The 21,254-nt window shown below is 41.6% G+C and overlaps 1 protein-coding gene across 1 annotated transcript; it reads right to left on the bottom strand.

Annotated features, from left to right (window-relative positions):
• Positions 1–111: 111 nt before the first annotated feature.
• On the bottom strand, positions 112–21,082 carry ptchd1 (patched domain containing 1). The gene is made up of 5 exons (XM_074693471.1): positions 20,630–21,082; positions 19,838–20,489; positions 14,346–15,060; positions 4,055–4,761; positions 112–1,479 (listed from the first exon to the last, which is right to left on the bottom strand). The coding sequence occupies exons 2-5, from the start codon at positions 20,249–20,251 to the stop codon at positions 379–381; spliced, it is 2,937 nt and encodes a 978-aa protein (XP_074549572.1). The 5' UTR covers positions 20,252–20,489; positions 20,630–21,082; the 3' UTR covers positions 112–378.
• Positions 21,083–21,254: the final 172 nt, after the last annotated feature.

The raw sequence follows: 21,254 nt of genomic DNA, 5'->3' as shown, positions 1-21,254 counted from the left end.
CAACAACTCTCGGAGTGTTTCGATCAGTTTGAGACAGATTCAGGGATTTTTTTTTAACATGTCGGGGTTTGTGAATCTGACAGAAACACACACTGAGCCTCTTTTCTTGGTTTGACTTTATTTCTCCAGCATTAAAGTAGAAAGACTCGAGTGGTACAGATGGTCGCCGCAGCTCGGTGAAGTTGTGCTCGTGCGTTTTGCCATGTGGAACAAAAAGCGGCAGCAAAACAACGTGACCAGATCTAAAGCGAGTTTCAGAGGAAAGTGCGGCACTTCACGACTTGGCCTGACCCCGAGCCCATCGACACGCCGCACAGCGCCAGAAACAAGCAGGTAACCATGGAAACGCTGCATGGCGCCCATCCCTCCTCCGTCAGATCAGACCGTGGTGATCTGATCCACCACTCGGGTGCTGTCGTTCATTTCCACACACTCCACTTCCTGTCTCTGCCCCTCCCCCTCGGGTCCGTGTCCCCGGCTCTTGGAGGGCGGCAGGAAGGTGAGGAGCGTGGGCAGGAAGGCGAGCGTGTGCAGAGCCGAGCAGCCGGCCGTGAGCGTGAGGCAGCGGAAAAGTGTGCGTGTGAGGTTTGAGCGCACGGAGCCGACGGGCACCAGGGCGGCGCTGTAGCAGATGAGCGTCTGTAGCGAGGGGACGCCGTGTCTCTCCAACGCCACTCTCACCCAGCGAGTCCGGCTGTCGCCGCGCCCTGAGGCGAAGCCGCAGAGGAGGGGGCCGCTGCAGTCCGCCGAGTGCCCCAAGGCGGCGATCAGACACAGCACGGACATGCAGTCCAGCTCCACCCCCCACAGCGTCATGAAGCCCAGCACGCCAAACTGCACGGAGAGCAGCGTGAGGCCGAGCCACACCGACACCAGCGGCTCCACCACCGCCAGCGAGGACAGACCCAACAGGAAGAGCACTGCCAGCAGTGAGTGTCTGAGCGGCGAGCTGACCGCCGCCGCGTAGCGGTCCAGGTAAACAAAGGACGGGTTGAAGATCAGGAAGCGGACTCTGGACGTCAGAGACAGGCGCCGCAGCGTGTCCAGCAGCACCGACATCTCCTCCCGCTTGTTCTCCGTCGTCTTCGCCACCAGGAAGATCCTCGACGCCGCGACATCCGGCTCCTCCCCTTGACCCCGCTCTGCGAATATGATGTCATCGGCGAAGTGGGCGAACTGCGGCTCGCGGAGGAAGGCGTGGCGGAGCGTGTGGGTGAAGTTCTCCCGCGGCTGGCTGGTGGACTGGTTGCGCTCCGACAGGTAGTCCAGGTACGCCTCCAGCCAGCTGATGCGCTGGAAGCCTTTGGCGTACTCCAGCAGGTCGCGCTGCACCGTGGCGTTCCAGTAGGGGGCGCTGTCGTAGATGTAAAACCCAATGACGGGAGAGTAGGAGCTGAAGTAGCGGTGCTGGGCGTTGGTGTATAAGACCGTGGCGGTGTCCATGGCAACCAGAGCGCTGGGGTCTGAGCCCTGGGCGACCTGCAGACGACAGAAACACTCGTCAAACACCCGAGGCCAAAAAAAGGACGAGTGACAAAAATCCTCTGTGAGTTCCTCCTGTTGATTCATGTTTAAGTTAAATTTAGTTTTTATGCTTTTATTCTGACGGATCAAAGATGATCGAGTCTCCTGATTGGTCGACATGACACGGCGTCATTAGCCTCCGTCTGTCTGAGGACATTTTCCAGACAAACTTTCGACCAGCTGAAGCTACGGCTCCAAAGTCAACAGACTGATCCCGAGGATCTGACAACAAACACTTCACTCGAATTAAGACATAAACAGCCCAAAAAAACTGATGAGAGCTAATAAACATTTTTTTCGGAGGTTAACCATAAAAAAATAAATAAAAGAAATAAAAATCTACACATCTGAATTTTTTTTCCTGATACTAAACTGATAAAATGTGAATACTCATAATTAAATATTTAGATGGAAAAAACACCAATTCCATTTAAGATCCAGGATTTGGTCATAGGTGAAATAATTGTTCAAACGACAAACAAAATCTCTAAAAACACACAGGATCAAAAAATTTAAACTCTTAATATTTCTCTAAAGTTTACATGAGGAAGCAAAAGAAAAAAATTAGGAACACTGAAAACAATTTTTATTCTCGAGGGTTAGACCGACAGAAAAAGATAAATTAAAAAATAAAAAATAAAAAATAAAAAAAAATAATAATAAATTTAAATTCTGACTTTAAAGTTAAACTTCTGAAAAAAAAAGTTTTTTTTCCAAGAAATCCGTAAAGTGTGAATTTTTACTTTAAAAAACATATCTACCTTTTTTTTTTATTATTATTATTCTGAAGGTCAAATCTTTGACTATTTCCCCAGAGTTTTCAATTTCCACTCAGGTTTCTGATTCAAACATAAGAGAAACCAGAGTTCAGAAAAAAGTCATAAATCTACAGTTTTCCCTGTAATTGTGAAACTTGTTTCTGTAGTGTTTTGCTATTCAAAGTAATTTTCTCTAAATGCAGTGATTCCTGTGGAGTAACTTTGGAATGGTGCACTGTAAAAAGTTAAAGTTAACAAGGACATTTCAGCGGTAAAATCCTGTTATGTTTAAATACAGCACTGTAAAAAATGTCACTGTAAAATAACTGTGAAATAACTATGAAAGACAGGCAGAAATGTCCACTAATCCACTGGTTATTTTACAGTGCATGGACTGTAAGTCATTTTTACAGTGTAACACTGTAAATTGGATTACAGCAGAGGTCTGCAACCTTAAATTTTATACAAGCCATTTTTCCTCAGCTTACCTGGATTAAAGTCATTCAGGAGCCACAGCATCTACCAAATCTTCACAATGAAGACAAAAATAGTTTGAAATTATAAACATAAATAAAATCTAGTGAATAATTATTGAAACTAGTTATTTTGGAGTTTATGAATTGTTCATGTGATGTCTTGTTTTTTTTTTAACATTTCCAAAAAAAAAAAAAAATCTGCAAAAATTTCAAAAAATGTGAAATTTTATTTAAAAAATCAAAATTTAAAAAAGCAAAAATAAAAAAATGAAAGTTCAAGAATTGTGAAATTTTAGGAATTTTTTTTTAATTTGCTCAAGTTTCAGAAAAAAGTAATAAATCTACAATTTCCTCAGTTATTGTGAAATTTGTTTCTGTAGTGTTTTGCTATTTAAAGTAATTTTCTCCTAAATGCAGTGATTCCTGTGGAGGTACTGCAGATCAGCCTGTTTCCATGTTTTCTCCTCAAGTGTTTTTTTTTTTTTTTTTTTTTTGTCGTATTCTTCAAATGTTTGATTCTGTTCAGAAAAATACAGACATGCAGAGGGTTAAAAAAAACTATTAAGTTAAATTATGAAGAAAAATGTTCCAAATGTTTTTCGAAAGATTATTTATGGAGTTACCAAATATCACAGTTGTTATCACTTTTGTATGAAATTCATACGGTTGTGACTCAAACTTCTGAGGTAAAGTATGAATTCTTCAATTAAAGTAAAAGTTGAGACTTTTATCTCAGAATTATTTGACACAAAAAAATTAAATACTGACTTTTTTCTCAGAATTTTGATTTTTACATTTCTACATTTTTACATTTTTTACATTTTACATTATTTCTTGCCTCATCTTAATTTTTTTTTAATATGTTGGGTCATGTGTTTTAAAAGTCTGTAGTTTGATTAATTATTTGATTTTTTTTGACCAAACACCTGAATGTTGAATCTAATCTATCTTATTCTACTAAACATTTAACCATAAGAAAAAACTTTATATCGTTTAAAAACTCTGTATTAAGGTAATATTTAATATATACTTTCCATCTGAGTTATCACAGTTTCCTAAAAGAAAAAAACTTTTTTTGTTTTTGTTTTTTTTTTTCTTGTGAGTTGTTTTTTTATGCTTTTGTGTCTTTGATGTTTTGTTGTTTCTGTGTATGTCTTTGTGTTGTTTTTGTATTATTTTGTTTTAATTGTGTCGTGTTGTGTTGTTGTTTGTTGTGTGTGTGTTGTGTTGTTGTTTGTTGTGTGTGTGTTGTGTTGTTGTTTGTTGTGTATGTGTCTTTGTGTGTTGTTGTGTGACCTGCAGGAAGCCCATCAGTCCGAAGGAGATGTAGACCAGGTAGAGCAGGACCACGAAGGGCTTGACGTAGGTGTTGGTGATCCAGTCGCCGTAGCAACGCCTCACGCAGCCCAGCAGGAGGTGAGAGTCCTGAGGATGGTGGTCGGTGTGAGCTGAAGAGTGTGTGTGTTGGTGTGTGTGTGTGGAGTTACCCACGTGGCCGTGTCCGTGCACGGCGGGGTTGTTCCCCGTGTGTGGGTGTGTGTGTGGATGTGTGTGTGTGAGGTTGGCGTGTGGCGTGTGGCTGACTCCGTGTGGAGGGTTCGTGGTCTGCGTCTCGTCCTGGTAGCGCGTGTACATCAGACACCTGTACCAGGCCGGTTTGGAGTCCAGCCGGTCCGGTTTGGGGACCCTGCGGCAGAAGCAGCCGTGCCGGTATCCGGTCTCCAGGTACCCGGTGAAGACCAGGCAGGAGCTGTAGAAGGACAGCATGTAGACGTAGCTGATGGTGACGGCCAGGGCGGCGGTGCGGCAGAAGAGGCGGACGGCCTCCATGTTGGTGAGCGGCGAGGCGGCGAGGCCGAGCGTCATGAGGTGGAGCATGGTGGAGCCGGAGAAACGCAGCATGACGTCCTCAAAGACGCTCGCCACGCGCTCCTTCACGTGCTGGTCCTCACGGGTCCGTCTCCACGACGACAGGATCTCGAAGGAGCCGAAGAGCCCGTGACCTGAAGGAGACGGAAACGGGTTAACGAGCCGAACTCTGGATTGGTGCACTGTAAAAAATTCAGCAGTGAAATCCTGTTCTGCACTGTTAAAAATGTCCCTGGAAAATAACGGTAAAATACAGGAAGCAGAAATGTCCATTAATTTCCTGTTATTTTACAGTGCATGGACTGTCATTTATTTTTACAGTGTAAAACTGTTCATTGGATCGCAGGTTTGGATTTAATTTGATGAGAGACATTTTTCCTCAGCTCACCTGGATTCAAGTCATTCAGAAGCCACAAAATCTACTTCACAATAAAGACAAAAAAGTGTATAAAATTCTTAACAAATTTCAAATCTAGTGAATAGTTACTGAACCTTAAAGTTATTTCAGAGTTTATGAAAAATACATGTGATGTCTTGTTTTTTTTTTAATTCTTAAATACATTTCAAAATATTTGAACATCTACAAAAAAAATTCATAAAATGTGAAATTTAAAAAAAGCAAGAGCAAAAGTTTCAGAAAAAAAGTCTGAAATTTACATTTTTTCCTGTAATTGTGAAATTGGTTTCACAAAAAAAGGTAAAATTTAAAATAATGCAGAATTTTTATTTATTTTTATTTTTTATTTTTTTAAAAAAAAAACAAAATTAAAAAATGTGGAAGTTCAAAAATGCGAAACTTCTGGAAACTTTTAAAATTTGCTAAAATTTAAAAAATGCAAAAAAATGTTGAAATGTCAACATTTCCACAAATTTAAAAATCTGCAGAAAATTAAAAAAAATATATAAAAATCAAGAAATAAATATGACAAACTGCAAAAATAGAAAGTTCAAAAATTGCAAAATTCTTATATACTAAAAATGTGTTAAAATTTCAAAAATGCCAAATACTTTTGTAATGTCAACATTTCTCAAAATTGAAAAATCTTCAAAAATTAAAAAAAGTGAAATAAAAAAAGCAATATTATGAAAAAGTAAAATAAAAAGAAACAAAATTTTAAAAATTGCAAAAAAAAAATTTAATCTCAAAATTTCTAAAAAGCTGCACAAAAGTTGTATTTTTTTTTCTGAAATTCAGAAGTTTTTGAAAAATGTAAAAAAAAAATGTAGAAAGTTCAAAACCTTGAAAAAAGATTTTTTTATAAAAAATTTAAAAAAGAATGCAAAAGTTTCATTGTTTCAAAAGGATACTTGAATCTTAATAGATATATATTTATAAAATTGCTCAACTCCCCATATTTTGTTGTTTGCTAATGTCTTCCCACATATCAATCATGTATATTAATCCAGCACGTTGTCAGTTAAATGAATCCATCCACACAGAATTAAAATCAGTATTTTCTTCCAGATGAGTCTTTTTGTAGATGTAGTTATCTTCCCAGGGCTGTAAAACTTGAGGTTAGCCACAGGTGCATGGAAAGTTGGTGGGCTGTTGATGTTTTTTGTTGCTAGATAACATCTTACCATGCATTTAGTTAACAAATGTTAACGTAGGATTTTATTTAGTGTCAGTGTCTTTAATCATCAATACCCTCTGTGAGAAAAATAACAATTCTTTATTTCTATAATATCTTTTAAAGCTACGAGGAGCCACTGCAGAGGAGTCAGAGAGCCGCATGTTGAAGACTGTTGGTGTAGAAGTTTCTGTTTGCCGTGGATCGATATACGGTCTTCTGGTTACGTCACCGTGTTACCCTCAAAGGTTTATTATCACCAAAGGGTTAATAACGAGGAGTCGGGTTAACTGAGGCTCTAAAACCGGAGCCAGCGCTGAGGATGAGTCAGGGGACGTAAATCACAACAGAAAAACTGTAAGGGGAGTGTTTAATCGATCCGGTCCTGCTGGGACTTCAGAGGACTCAGTTTGGATCATATTTCACTGAAACATCGCAGACTTAACGTCACTGTCCCCATGACCAGGGGCCTGCAGGGGCCACAAATCCATAGGTTCATTTTATTCGAGGGAATAAAAAAAGTCTTTATGGGGAACATTAGTCTGACAGAGACTCTGCAGGAGCACAAAACTACTGATTCACTCCTCTCCAGGCAAACACAGAGCCTCTTACTCTGGGTTTTACTGAGCTTAGAAATAGATTTCATGTTTTTGTCAAGATTTTGATTTTCAGAAGCAACAGGATCCAGATTTACTGTGTCATACGTCTGCATAAAATAAATAAAGAGTTAAATCCAGTGAAACCAGCGGAGCTCACTTCATGAAGACTTCCTGTCGCTGATCTGAGGTGCATGCATACTAAACACTCTGAGCGTAACCATTCTGCATGCATGCACTCTATACCATAATTAGTCAGTAAACGCGGAGGAGGCAGAGCGGCTGTCAGGCTTAAAATAACCGCAGAGAGCTGCAGAAACGGGGGGATGTGACTGAACGAGCTGGATGATCCTCCCGTCCAAACGGGGGCTGAGCAGAGGATCGTCTGAGCAGGAAACTAAGTTAAAGAGAAGTTAGAGAGGTGGATTCTGGGAACGGAGGAGGTGTGATGGAGAGGAGGAAGGATGTGATTGCGCTTTAGAGGAGGAGAGAGTCTGAAAATGTGTTTTCTGTCGACGTTTTTCATCCTCCTCGTCCCATAATTGGACAGAAACGTTGTCACACAGGACCTGTTAGCTCACAGAGCCAACGCAGAGACTGAGCGATGAGTTGACGGGGAAACATCCAAGAGACAGCTGTTCCAGGACGCTAACGGCTTTTTAATGGTGTGTGTGTGTTTGGTGTGTGTGTGTGTGTGTGCAGAGAGGAGGTAAATTGATGATGTGGAGGTTTCCAAACACAACTTTTTGCTGTAACAGTCGTCTGTGGTTTCATGGAGCTGAACACGGTCCATCTGCACAGCGGGTCGGACTGGGAGGGATCCAGTTTCTGTGGTTAACGAAAAAACCTTTAAGGCCTCATGAGTCTGCGTCTGAGTTCAGTTTGTTTTCTGATTATTTTCCTGATTCATCAATACGTTCGGGCATCAGCAGAGTCAAGAACCAGAATCAAAAACAGGTCATTTTTTCCTCTGAAAGACTCTGCTTTGGTCTGATTGTTGGAAAAACAGATACAAACTGAAAAAATGCATTTAAAAAAATATTAAAACAGAAGTTAACGCACACAATATAGGAAAGAAAATAAAAATACGCTTAAAAAAAGATAAAAATGGTGACAGTTGGAGATTACAGATTTTGTTTTTTTGATTGGTCTCTAGTCTATAAGAAATAAAAGAATCAAAACAGCTCAACTTTTGTCTCCAGAAAGAGTGATGAAACACCAGTTAAAGGCTAACGCACAGGCTGAAGGCTAAAGCACAGGCTAAAAGCATAAACACAGGCTAAAAGCTTAAACACAGGCTAAAGGCTGCATGACAGGCTAAAGGCTAAAGCACAGGCTAAAGGCTAAAACACAGGCTAAAAGCATAAACACAGGCTAAAGGCTACATGACAGGCTGAAGGCAAAAACACAGGCTGAATGCTAAAAGACTGACTAAAGGCTAAAACACAGGCTAAATGCTAAAATACAGGCTAAAGTCTAAAAGACAGGCTGATGGCTTAATGACAGGCTAAAGGCTACATGAAAGGCTAAAGGCTAAAACACAGGCTTAAAGCTTAAACACAGGCTAAAAGCTAAAACACAGGCTAAAGGCTACATGACAGGCTAAAGGCTAAAACACAGGCTAAATATAGGCCTGTGTTTTAGCCTTAGTGTTTTAGCTAAAATATAGGCTTAAACACAGGCTAAAGGCTACATGAAAGGCTAAATGCTAAAACACAGGCTAAAGGCTAAAACACAGGCTAAAGGCTACATGACAGGCTAAATGCTAAAACACAGGCTAAAGGCTAAAACACAGGCTAAAGGCTACATGAAAGGCTAAATGCTAAAACACAGGCTAAAGGCTAAAACACAGGCTAAAGGCTACATGACAGGCTAAATGCTAAAACACAGGCTAAAGGCTAAAACACAGGCTAAAGGCTAAAACACAGGCTAAATATAGGCCTGTGTTTTAGCCTTAGTGTTTTAGCTAAAATATAGGCTTAAACACAGGCTAAAGGCTACATGAAAGGCTAAATGCTAAAACACAGGCTAAAGGCTAAAACACAGGCTAAAGGCTAAAACACAGGCTTAAGGCTACATGACAGGCTAAAGGCTAAAATATAGGCTTAAACACAGGCTAAAAACAAAAACAAAATAAAAGCTTAAACACAGGCTATAGGCTGAAATACTGGCTAAAGGCTAAAACACTAGTTAAAGGCTAAACACAGGCTAATGACAAAAAGACAGGCTAAAGACTTTAAGATGGGCTTAAGGGTAAAAGATAGGCTAAAGGCCGAATCACATGCTAAATACTCAACATGGGTTTAATATTAATTATAAAAAGATTGATTTAAAAATATCAAACTACAGAGCATGTGCATGAAAGTTGTCAGTTTTTTAAAGGTGCAGTGTGCAGAAACTAACAGCATGAAGGCCGCAGTCCTGCACCGCCATGTTTCTTCGCTAGCTCAGAACAAACACTAAGCAAACATGTAGCTGACATGAAACCAGACGCTGTGCAAAATGAGTTTGAAGACAAAGAAAGGGTTTTTTTGTGCACATTAGACTTTGTACCAGGAGCTTTTTGTCCTCGAAGGCCACCGTCACTTCACCATCAGAGAGAAAGGACGTGTTTGGGTGGAGAATCTGAGCTAAGTTTACACCTTCAACATGTGGGGATTGTTTCACAACGAGCTTTTTGTGTGTGAGTCGTCTTTCACTGTACGGTCTAGACTGAGGGTCTGAAGGAGCTCAGATCCACTTCATGACAGACCAGAGACCAGAGACCAGGGACCGGGTGTTCCTGCAGAGGGTGGCCTCCCTCTGGTTCAGTGCCATGGAGCGTGTCTCAGTCTGATTCTTCACACCAGCTCGTCTCCAGCTCTAGTGAAATCCCCAAATCCTCAGCCTCCCCCTCTTCTCGCTGCAACATTAACCTGCACACCCCTGTCCCTGTCTACACACACACACACACACAGTAACACACACACAGTAACACACACACACACTGATCCAGACTTTCTCAGCTGCGCCCACGCTCGAAGTGTCGGTACGTTGTGCCTCAGCTGAGGTGTTAAGTGTTTCGCCGTGCTGAGGTCACTACAGGAAGGAGGGGGGGCTCGGTCACTGGTGACTCACGGGTGCCATAGCAACCAGAGGAGAGGGGACCATTGAAAAACCATCTGCTGCACAGATTTAAACACGTATGTGCATGCACATGAGACCGGACGTGCTTATCTCAGCCATGGCAGCGAGGTGTCTGAACAGAGAGCATCCAAACACTTCAGCCGTCTGCACGCGGCGTCAGGCGCTGCAAACCTCTGCAGGACGGAGACGTTTCTGCGCGTGCATCGATTTATTCTGATATTTATGATGCAGACTGTAAACAGGTTGAATTCTCCTGTTTCTGCAGCAGAAATGTGTAAATGAGCGGAGAAACTGTATTTGCAGGATGTCTGAGAGCTGCTGTGTCATTTCTCCGGCTCAGACAGGACCGAGGTGTGACACCCTGCAGAGAGACTGTTAAAAGGCAGAAACACGCCGTTTTTACACTTTGTCTCATGATGCTGTGATTCTTCAAGAGGAATCAAAGTCAAAAAAGGGATAAAATATTCTTCTTAGTGAATTTTATACACGTTTTCGTCCCTAACACAGATAATCCATCATCCAACCTTTGTACAGGATGTGAAAAACCTTCATCCTGTGATATAAAACCACTTTAGTTCAGTGGATTTTGAGTTTTTCCTCAACTTTTTTTTGTTTTGTTTTTTCTTGGTGTTGAACTAAATCTTCATCCCATCTGTCAATAAAGCCTGCCACCGCTCTACTTCACCTCCTACAACATCAACAGCCCACCAACTTTCCATGCACCTGTGGCTAACCTCAAGTTTTACAGCCCTGGGAAGATAACTACATCTACAAAAAGACTAATCTGGAAGAAAATACTGATTTTAATCCTGTGTGGATGGATTCATTTAACTGACAATGTGCTGGATTAATATACATGATTGATATGTGGGAAGACATTAGCAAACAAAAAAATATGGGGAGTTGAGCAATAAATAAATTTATGAAAAAATTTCAGACATCTTGTTTTAATGTTTTAAAATTTGGCAAATTTTTTACATTTTTGATAAAGTTTGCGATTTTTTTTAATTAATTTTTTAAAATGTTTGCAAGTTTTTGAGATTACAAACTTTTTTTGACATTTTTATAAACTTCTGAATTACAAAAAAAATCAAATTTTGTGCAATTTCTAAAAACTGTTTAAATTTATTTATTTTATTTTTTTTTTTTGCATTTTCTAAATTAAGCAAATTTGTAAAAATTCCCAAAATTTAGGATATTTTTTTAAATTGTTTTTATTTCTGCATTTCTTTTATTTGCATTTTTTTAAATTTCACATTTTTTGAAAATTTGGCACATTTTGATTTTTTTTGTTTAGTTTGCAAGGTTTTGAAAATTCAAAATTGTTTGACATTTTTACAAACTTCTGAATTAAAAAAAAATGCTCATTTTGTGCAGTTTTTGAAGATTTTATTTCAAAAATTTTGCATTCTTAAAACTTCAGCAAATTTCTTTATTTCCCTAAATTTAGCAATTTCATAAACTGAATTGACAAGGTGCTAGCTTAATATATGAGCTTTATATGTTTAAAGACATGAACAAAAATAGAAAATAATTTCAAAAATATATTCATTTATTTTTAATTAAATTACATTAAATAAAAATATTTGTACATTTATACAATTTCAAAATCTTTTGAAACTTTGCTAAAGTTGAAGTTTCAGAATTTTTAAAAAATGTTTGCCAGTTTTTTAAAAAAAAAGAACTTTAGACATTTTTTGATTTTTTTTATGAAAATTTCAATTTTTATAGAAAAATTGTATTTAATTTTTTGCATACATTTGGAATACTGCAACTTAAACAAATAAATTAAAATAAGACATCACATGTGCAGTTTCATACATTAAAAAAACTTCTTGTTTAATTATTCACTAGATTTTAACATTGTTTAGAATTTTGTTCACTCTTTATCGATGTTATTGTAAAGATAAAGTAGATGTTGTGGCTCCTGAATGACTTTAATCCAGGTGAGCTGAGGAAAAATGGCTCCTATGAGAGTAAAGGTTGCAGACCCCTGATCTGTAGAGCAGTGTGACGTTACGATTTTAACTCGTCTGATCAAACTCAATCAGCAGAGACAGGAATGAGCAACAACGTTCGACCGTCTCTCTCAGACGGTGAGGTATGAAGGTGTTGAAGTCTGTTGGAGCTGAGCCGGATCAATCATACGAGGGAAACCAGGACTAATCCCTGAGGAGGGTTTAGATAAATGTTCAGAGCTCTGACAGGATCTGAGAGTCAACCTGGGATTGCTTCAAACCAAAGACGGAGCCAACGGAGGCAGGTTGGGGATCTCCTGGGCGCCTCCCTTTGGAGGATTTCCACCCAGCTGGGAGGATCAGTCAGGGGAGACTCAGAGGGATTAGAGACTCAGTCTGGGACCAGCTCAGGATCCTCTCAGAGGAGCAGGAACTCAGAAAACAAAACCCCACTTTTTTTATACTGATTGTGTTTCTTTTGTGTTCAGGGAAGTCTGGTGGACTGGACGGCCAAGTCCTGGACCCGGCTCTGACTAACGGGTTTAAACCGCAGTCTGAGTGGGCAAACCTCTCAGATCTCTGGTTTCAGAAAGGTCGAGTGCAGCTCCTCGACGCGTTTAGCTCGGGGTTGTTAAAAACTCTCAACAACACAACAGCCCTTCATGCAAAGCAAACCAGCACAGAGCAGTTCCCATTTAACCCATGAAGATCTGGGGAGTCTAGATCAGCCTCTGCCTTTGTTCCTCGCAGCTGTTTGAGGGAACTGTAGGATTTGGTTTCTCCCTTCAGCTCCGTCATCCTCCCCCCGACTGAGGCGAGTTCACCCTTCACCAGCTGTCAGTCATTTTGACGACTGTCTGCTCTGAAATGGCATTCAGCCGCTGGCTGGCATCTGCAACACCCATCACAGATTTGGAAATAACAGACAGGGAACACGGCGGGCTGTGATGGAGGAGGAAAGGGGATGTTTACCTCGGCTTTCACCTGCACATGGAGGCATTAGTTACCTTTCAGTCTGTCGGCTTCGCAGAGAACTCTCAGAGTTCAGGGACAATGGAGAGATGTTTCTAACAAACCGTTTGGTTCAGTTCTTCTCAACGCAGCATTTTGTGTTTTTTCCTTTGACTAAAACAAAGACAGGTCCCAAAATTACCGACCCGTACCATCCCACTTTTTAGTTCCCTTCTGCTATGTCGTCATCTAGTACGTAGCTGATGTGGCTAGTCATCCAGCTTACACGCCCCCTACCAAGAAGGACACGGTTGTCTGTGGAAACACAAACAGGATCCGGCTTTACTGATCCGACCTGGACCAAACCGTACTGAAACAGGCTTTAGTTTCCAAGAAATGTGCAGACAGTTTCCTGAACAGTCAGTACGTTCACATCAAGGTAGAAACGTGATCGTCTTTGGCATTTGGAGGAAACATCATGACCACAACGTCATTCACAGTTCCACATCTTGTCTCAAAAACTCTCAAACCGACCTGATTCCTTTCCAAAATGGAGCCTAAAGACATGAAATCAGACTTGCAGAGGTTTAAAGGTCCCATATGATGCAAAAATCACTTTATTAAGTCTTGTAGTGAAATGTGTGGGTCTTTGTCTTTCCTCCCAGCCCACAAAATGTGATATTTAATGACCAAACCTGTTCTTAGTAGAGCTTGTGAATGTAAAATCCTGACCTAAAACGAGATGAGAAATCTCTCCAGCTGTGGCGAGGAGAATGCCAAAGTTGAAGAGCCATCACTGCTCTGTTTTTGGCTGTAAACAGCCACATAGCTCCATGCTCAAGCTTCCCATCTCAGAAGAAGACAGACTAAGTGTCTAGAGTTCATTTATCAGGAAATGTTCCAGCTACACTCAGTAAAACTGAGCATGTGTGTGCTAGTCACTTCACGGCCGACTGCTTTTCCAACTTTGGACAGTCCAACAGAGGGCTAGCCAATAGACTGGTCCTGAATCCAGGCGCATTACCAACCATCCTCCAACAAACCTGGGACCCTGGAAATGTGAGTATTTTAAATGCTGTGTGCTGTGGAGCAGATGGAAGAGCTTTTCCTCAGTGTCCCCCCTGTCTCTGTGTTAGCTTCAGGATGCTAACTTTAGCTGCAGTTAGCCTGTTGTTTTAGCCTGTAATGTTACGGTAAACGAGCTTCTCTGTTTTCTAAATATTGTGCACTCGGAGCTCGTGGCGCCGCTCTCAGTGACGTGGAAGAGCGCGGCGGTATCAGCGGTGGCTCATTTACATATGAAGGCCACGCCCACTAAATCAGAGCGTTCTGAACAGAGGGGCTATGAGAGCCTGGAAACAATGCTGCTGTGCTTGATTTATTGGCTTTTTGGACCAAAACATGTTACTACCATTTCATGAAGACATCAATGATCCAGATTAAACTGCAGGAAAGGAGCAGGAGATGGGAGCTTTGATGTGTTTTACATGTCCTGAGGTAAACGTTTTGGACCTACCCAGCATGACGAACGGGATCCCCAGGTACGAGGAGTTGTAGGTGGCCCCGGTCAGGTTGAGGATCCCGGCAGCGGTGAGTCCTGACAGAGTGACTGACAGCAGAGCCAGCAGTCCCAGCCAAGGCTTGGACCTCACACAGTCCCTCATGGAGCAGCAGAGAATGGCCAGCACGCCACACGCCCCCAGGCTGGCCAGCAGAGGGCGCCGTGCCAGGACGGAGGAGAACTGGAAGTCTGTTCGTAGAGACGACGACGTGGACGGGTACAGGCTGAGTTTGGGGTGCGACGCCGCAAACGTCTGCAGCTCAGCGCAGAAGCTCTTCTCCCATTGGCTGGCGACGCGGTCCATGAGGCCACCGCGCGCCTGGAGGTAGTAGGTGAGCTGTAGCGCCCGGGCTGAACGCACACCCTCCCCTCGCCCTCCTGATCCAGGACCACGCACGGTTCCACCAGGACCCCAACCCTGGACTCCGCCCAGCTGGTGCCCGATGTACGCCTGCCGTCCGTCTGCGAGCTGCGTGATCGGATAGCGCAGGATCGGGATGGTGCGGTTGGAGGCGCGAGCTGATTGGATCTCCTCCATGGCGCGGATGATGTCATCGATGATGCAGACGTTCTTGTCATCGGGGAGGCAGAGGTAGGAGAAGGAGTAGTTGAAGCTGTTGAGGCCCGTGGCGGGGACTGTGACCTGCATCTGATAGATCTGCCTGTGGAGCTGAGAGGAAACACACACACACACACACACACACACACACACACACACACACACACACAGAAGAAAAGAAAGACGTCAGCTTCCCGTGTCCTATTTTCTTCGACACACTGCGACAAAAAACAAGAAGTTGTATCAAAGTTTGTCAGAGACTCAAAGTGTGGAGGAGTGTGTGTGTGTGTGTGTGTGTGTGTGTGTGTGTGTGTGTGTGTACTCAGAGTAACAATAGTGGTCTCAGCATCTTCTTCTGTTTCTGTGTTGAGAGGACGGCGGAGCCAGCAGCATCCATGGGACCGGTTTCTAAGCAACAGGCCTGATGCCCGTCTGAACAGGGACCGAGTCTGCTCAGAGGACTGCATCCACTTCAGAGAGGGTGTGTGTGTGTGTGTGTGTGTGTGTGTGTGTGTGTGTGTGTGTGTGTGTGTGTGTGTGTGTGTGTGTAAGAATGTCTGCTCAGACAGAAGATGCTTCAGTGTCACCGCTGGTTTCTGTTCAGTGCATTTTAATCCAAACCTGACTCCGTCATCTCCCGACAGAAAGGATGGTGAAAAAACGATCACTGATTAATCGAGAAGATGTCACTGACAAGTTTGAATTGATGATTAAACTTTTAAAAATCAATCCAAGAATGAAAACATTAACATGACGATGAAGTCAGCTCTGTTTATCTCTCTGTGGTCTTCAAACATGACGTGAGACGATGTTAACATAAAGAAATGTCAAAGAGCGTAAGTCAAAGTAAGAGCGCTCACTCTGTGCTACTTTTGAAAACCAATACAGAGCGCTCACTCTGTCACTTTTCCTGAAACCCAATAGTAAAGTACTTTTATCAAATCAGCACACTGATTGATCCTTTTACTTTCTAGTTTTAATGATTCAGATCAGGTGAAGTTTTTATCCAGTTTGAGACAAAAATAACATTTCAGTGACACAGGAAAAACATGAGAGTCATTTTAGTGTCTGATATTTACATCTGTAATCTCGTCAGAGTTGCATTTAGATCTAGTTAAAAAATAATTACTGAAAATTTCTGAAGTAACAGGTAGACTACACAGAAAGGGCTTTAGGTTGTTTCTAGGTAAAAAAAATATGTCATTCACTGACTGTTTTTTTTAATGTTGCAATAATTTTGGTTACTGTTAAATGAAAAAGAAATAAGCAAAAATAGAGATTCATTGACAATAAAAAAAACAGTTGGTAAACGATTTGGGACCTTAATAATCACAAACGAATCTAATTGAATCCTATTGAATCAAATCAAAACGTGTCTTATCAAATTAAATTGAGTCAAATCGAATTAGACTAAATTAAATTACATCAAACCAGATAAAAATGAATCAAATCAAAGTGAATCTAATTAGATCAAACTGAGTCAAATCAAACTGAATCGAATCAACCTGAATCCAATCCAATCAAATCAAATCTAAGTGAGTCGAATCAAATCAAATTGAATCAAATCAAAGTAAATTGAATCAGATCATATTGAATCAAATTAAACTGAATCAAATCAAATCAAATCAAGTCTTATGAAATCAAATCGAGTCAAATCGAATTGAACTAAATTGAATCAAATCGAACCAGATCCAATCAAATCAAATCTAAGTGAATCGAATTGGATTAAATTGAATCAAATCAAATTTAATTAAATCAAATCAAACTGAATAAAATCAAATCAAATCTGAGTGAATTGAATCAGATCAAATTTAATCGAATAAAATCAATCAAATCAAATCAAGTCAAACTTAATCAAACTTAATCAAATCTAAGTGAATTGAATCAGATCAAATTAAGTCGAAGTAATTTAATCAAACCAAATCAAACTGAATAAAAATGAATCAAATCCAAGTAAATTGAATCGGATCAAATCGAAGTGAATCGAACCACATCAAATAAAATTGAATAAAATTTAATCAAATCAAATCAAACTGAATGAAATCAAATCAAAACTAAATTAATTGAATTGGATCAAAATAAATTGGATCAAATTGAATTGAATTAAACTGATTCAAATCAAATCAAGTCAAATCAAACTGGACTGAATCTGTGAATGAGACTGATTAACCGCCCCAACCTGACAGATAGATGAAGAGCAGAGTTTGACCTCTGACCTCTGACCTCTCCCTGCTCATCACTCTCTCCTCGCTGTCTCTGTCTGATCTTTGAGTAACAGAATGAAAAGTGACCAACTCCCTCACATTAGCTCAAACAGACGAGAGCACATCGCCGTGTTTGGCTGTGACTCATAATTTCTCCTCTCCTCGTAAAGTGGATATCCTGTCTACTATCGACTCTCACACAGCAGGTTCAGACTCGTCCTCGCAGGCCGGTCTGAGGTGGTTCAGGAAAACGTAGGAGCTCACAGAGTAGACGAGTCATCCTCGGACAAAATATTACAAAGATGTCCTGGAGTAGGATTACGTAAGAGAGGTTTTCATCCTCTCGCTGAGCCGCTCTGGCTGTAAATGCTGTAAATGATGCAGGTCTCTGAGGAGCACGCTGCGTTCTGTGTGTGTGTGTGTGTTAAACAAGTCTCTAAACTATCTCTGACAAACAAACACACACCGAGTCGTAGCTGAGCCGTACAGCTCTGCACGCTCTGATTACATCTGTTTAACTCCCAGAAATCATTCAGCTAATGACTCCAGAGGGTTCAAACTCATGCTCAGAAATCCTTACCAGAATACAAATGTCTGCTCGTAATTAAAGCACTCTGATTGGTTAGTGTAACCGTCTCAAAGGTCATCAAATAAGGGGGGAAGTATCCAGACGTACAGGTGCTCCAGCCTCTTTGTTTCTCCTCTGGATCAGGGATTATTAGACAGCCTTCATATGTCTGACTTCATAAAGAGTCGGCGCGTTGGCTGCACCACCTCAAACTCTGATCCTTACACACATCTGTCACCCGTTGGCTTTGGGAAAGTTTGATTACATGCATGAAATGAGGAGGGAGATGTTTGCTCTGAACACGAGTAAATAAAAGATGCACATCATGTAATGAGGTCTGCATGTTCGCCCTGTGCTTGCATGCTAATCTGTCTCCCTCAGAGGCTTATTAAGCTGATACACATGCCATTGGGTGTTTGTGTCTCTGTATTAGCTCTGTGATAGGCTGGAAACGTTAGCTTGTAGAGCTTAGCTTCATTAGCTTATCTGTAATAGCTGTAAAAGTAATATATATTATACAAATCAAATAGTATTTCAAAGCTTTAAAATGTTTTACAGTTTTTTCCATTTCAGGGTTTTTTTTTTGTTAAATTTTGTACATTTTTGAAATTTCGATTATTTTTAAGATTTTGCTAATTTTGAACATTAAAATTTTGTGATTTTTTTGCCATTTTTAAAAAGATTTTTTTTAATGCGAATATTTTAAACTTATGTAAATTTATTTAAAAGAATAATTTTGTCCCTTCTGGATGACTTTAATCCAGGTGAGCTGAAGTAAAAGTTTTCAAAAAATTTTTTTTTTTTTTAGATTTTTGCTAAATTTGAAGATTTTAAACATTTTGTGATTTTTTTGCCATTTTTTGGAAGAATTTTTTTATTTCATTTTTTTTTTAAATTGTTGGATTTTTTTTTATTTCAATTTTAAATAAAAAAATTATTTTCTTTTTTTTTTGCAAGTATTTCAAACTTATGTGAATTTGTTTTAAATAATATTTTTGTTGCTTCTAAATGACTGCAATCCAGGTGAGCTGAAGTAAAATTTTTCAAAAATTCCTTTTTTTAGGTTTTTACTTATTTTGAAGATTCAGAAATGCTGTAATTTTTTTTCTTCCATTTTTGAATGGGATTTTTTTGAAATTTCATTTTATTTAAATAGTTGGATTTTTTTTAATTATAATTTTAACTAAAAAAATTATTTCCTTTTTTTGCAAGTATTTGAAACTTATGCAAATTTATTTAAAATAATAATTTTGTGGCTTCTAAATGACTGCAATCCAGGTGAGCTGAAGTAAAATGGCTCATACAAAAGTAAAGGTTGCAGCCCCCTCAGCCAATAAAGACAAAAACATTGAATAAAGATTATTTTATTTTTATTTCTTTGGGTGGTTTTTAAAAGGTGGTTGAGTTGGATTGTCCTGTAACACCCTTGTAAGTCACAAAAGCTCACTTTAACCTTTTTTCTTCGCTTAGCTGTTAGAAAACATCACTTCTAGACATAGAAAGTAGATGTTATCAAGTTAAATTAACTGTTAGCTTAATTGCATCACTGTTAGTTTGCTGAACATTAGCGGGCTAAGCTAAACAAGCTCATTCTGTCACATCTTATGATGGTACTGAAAGAAAATCAGAGGTTTAATGTTGTCTCATGAGTAACTTAATCATTATTTTTTAAATTTGAAAACATATGAGCCACTCTGGAATTTTGTCATGTGTTTTAAAACATTATTAATATAAAAGTGATGAGTTTAAATGACTTTGAGTTCCTGTAAACGCAGAAACAATCAGAGATTGGTGCCAATTTTTTTATTTAAAATGCATCCTCAGTTTGTTATGGAGTCACTTTATTCAGTTAAGGCGTTTTTAAAAAGATCAAATTATGGATATTCTACTTTTATTTTTCCACAGTTTACCAGAAAGCTGCAGTAAAGATTGTTTTTTTGGCCTTTTTGTGCACCCTCTTCCATTTGGTCGCTTTTAAACTAATTAAAGTCCAAACTGATGAAGTGAAATCCTGAATATATAAATCATAAAAGCTTTTTCCAGCCCTGCACTCTCATTTCCTCCTGGAAGCACTTCTCATTCTGTCAGAGCAGAGCCAGTTTTTTCTCATGCATACCTTCAGTATGGTGTCCAGGTGAACCGGGTCCAGCACGCTCCCCTTCCTGGTGGTGATGATGACGCGGCCGTAGCGTCCCGGGGTCTGCAGGTCGGAGTAGAGCGCGTGCTTGGAGCGGTTGACGGGGAACAGGCTGTCCACCAGGTTCCCCTCTATCTTGGCCAGGCTGTGTTTGGGCGCCAGGAGGCTCTCCACGTCCTCCTCCACGCGGTACCGACTGAAGCTGGCCCCCAGCAGGATGGACAGCAGCACGGGCGCCGAGGCGAAGAACACCGGGTGGCTCGCCACGAACCGGCCCAGCGCGTGGAAGGAGGTCCTGAGGCCCGCGTGCAACACCTGGCGCAGCATTCTAGCGCGCGGCCGCGGCTCGAGCCTCTCCCACCGACCGGAAAGCCCCGGAGCACTGCCGAGCATCAGGAGCGGCCGGCTGCATCAGTGGGCTCCGGAGCTCTCGGTCTGGACTTGGAGGAGGGGTTTGCCCCCCAGAGCAGGAGGTCAGACCCGGAGAGAGTCCAACTTTGGTTCCTCTCATCCGCTGGATGCGCAGAGCCCGGGAGCTGCTGAGTGAAGCAGCATTTCTCTGCTGATAGCCTACTTCACCCCCAGCAGACCCTGCCCTGCTGCGCCCAGAGCCTCCCCACCCCGCATGGACCTGTGCGCAACACACAGCAACACACAAAGTGGATCAAGATCAGAGTCCGGACTCAGACCCGGGCTCCTCAGTGTGAGCACTCGGACAGGTTGCAGTAAAAACACCTCCTAGCTGCTTCACTGGAGCCAGGCTGTACATACCTAAAGAGGGATCGAGCCGCTGATGACGGAGATGCAGTCAGACCAGGACCCGGCCGGCTGCCGGTGCGTCCAGCTCCACCAGCTCCACCAGCTCCACCCTACATCCCCGCTGGGTGGTCGTGGTGGGTGGGTTAGGGGCCGGTGGGAGTCGCAGAAAACGTGACGCTGTGTGTCCGCCCAGAGGGGGAACCGGTTTGTCAGATCAGCCTAATCTGGGCTTCCTCTGCGGCAGGAGGCGCTCTGTCTGCCGGCCTCTCTGCTCCTCATCGCCCCGCTGCTCTGACGGAGCCCCCGTTCATCCTCCACCGGCTGCTCCCTCAGCAGACTGCTCGGCTCGCGGGGAGGCACGTCACTAATTACCGGCGTTCACACACCGGGTGCAGACACTCCCTCCTCCCTCTGCCCTCTCCTCCTCTCTGCACCTCCCTCGACCTGCTCGCAGCCCCTTTTCGGCCCCGCCCCTCCGCTCCGCGCCGCTTCAATGCAGAGAAACAAACACAGTCCTCAGCGCGTGAGTGACAGCGTGTGTGTGTGTGTGTGTGTGTGTGTGTGTGTGTGTGTGTGTGTGTGTGTGTGTGACAGAGGAAGCTTTCTAGGAATCAGTGATGCAGCTCTGTTTTCATGT

This window comes from Halichoeres trimaculatus, unplaced genomic scaffold (genome assembly GCF_033239565.1).
Source record: "Halichoeres trimaculatus isolate MK-OKI-2021-1 unplaced genomic scaffold, fHalTri1.1 fHalTri1_scaffold_18, whole genome shotgun sequence".
NCBI classification, from domain to species: Eukaryota; Metazoa; Chordata; class Actinopteri; order Labriformes; family Labridae; genus Halichoeres; species Halichoeres trimaculatus.
This window is presented reverse-complemented; position numbering and strand designations above follow the sequence as displayed.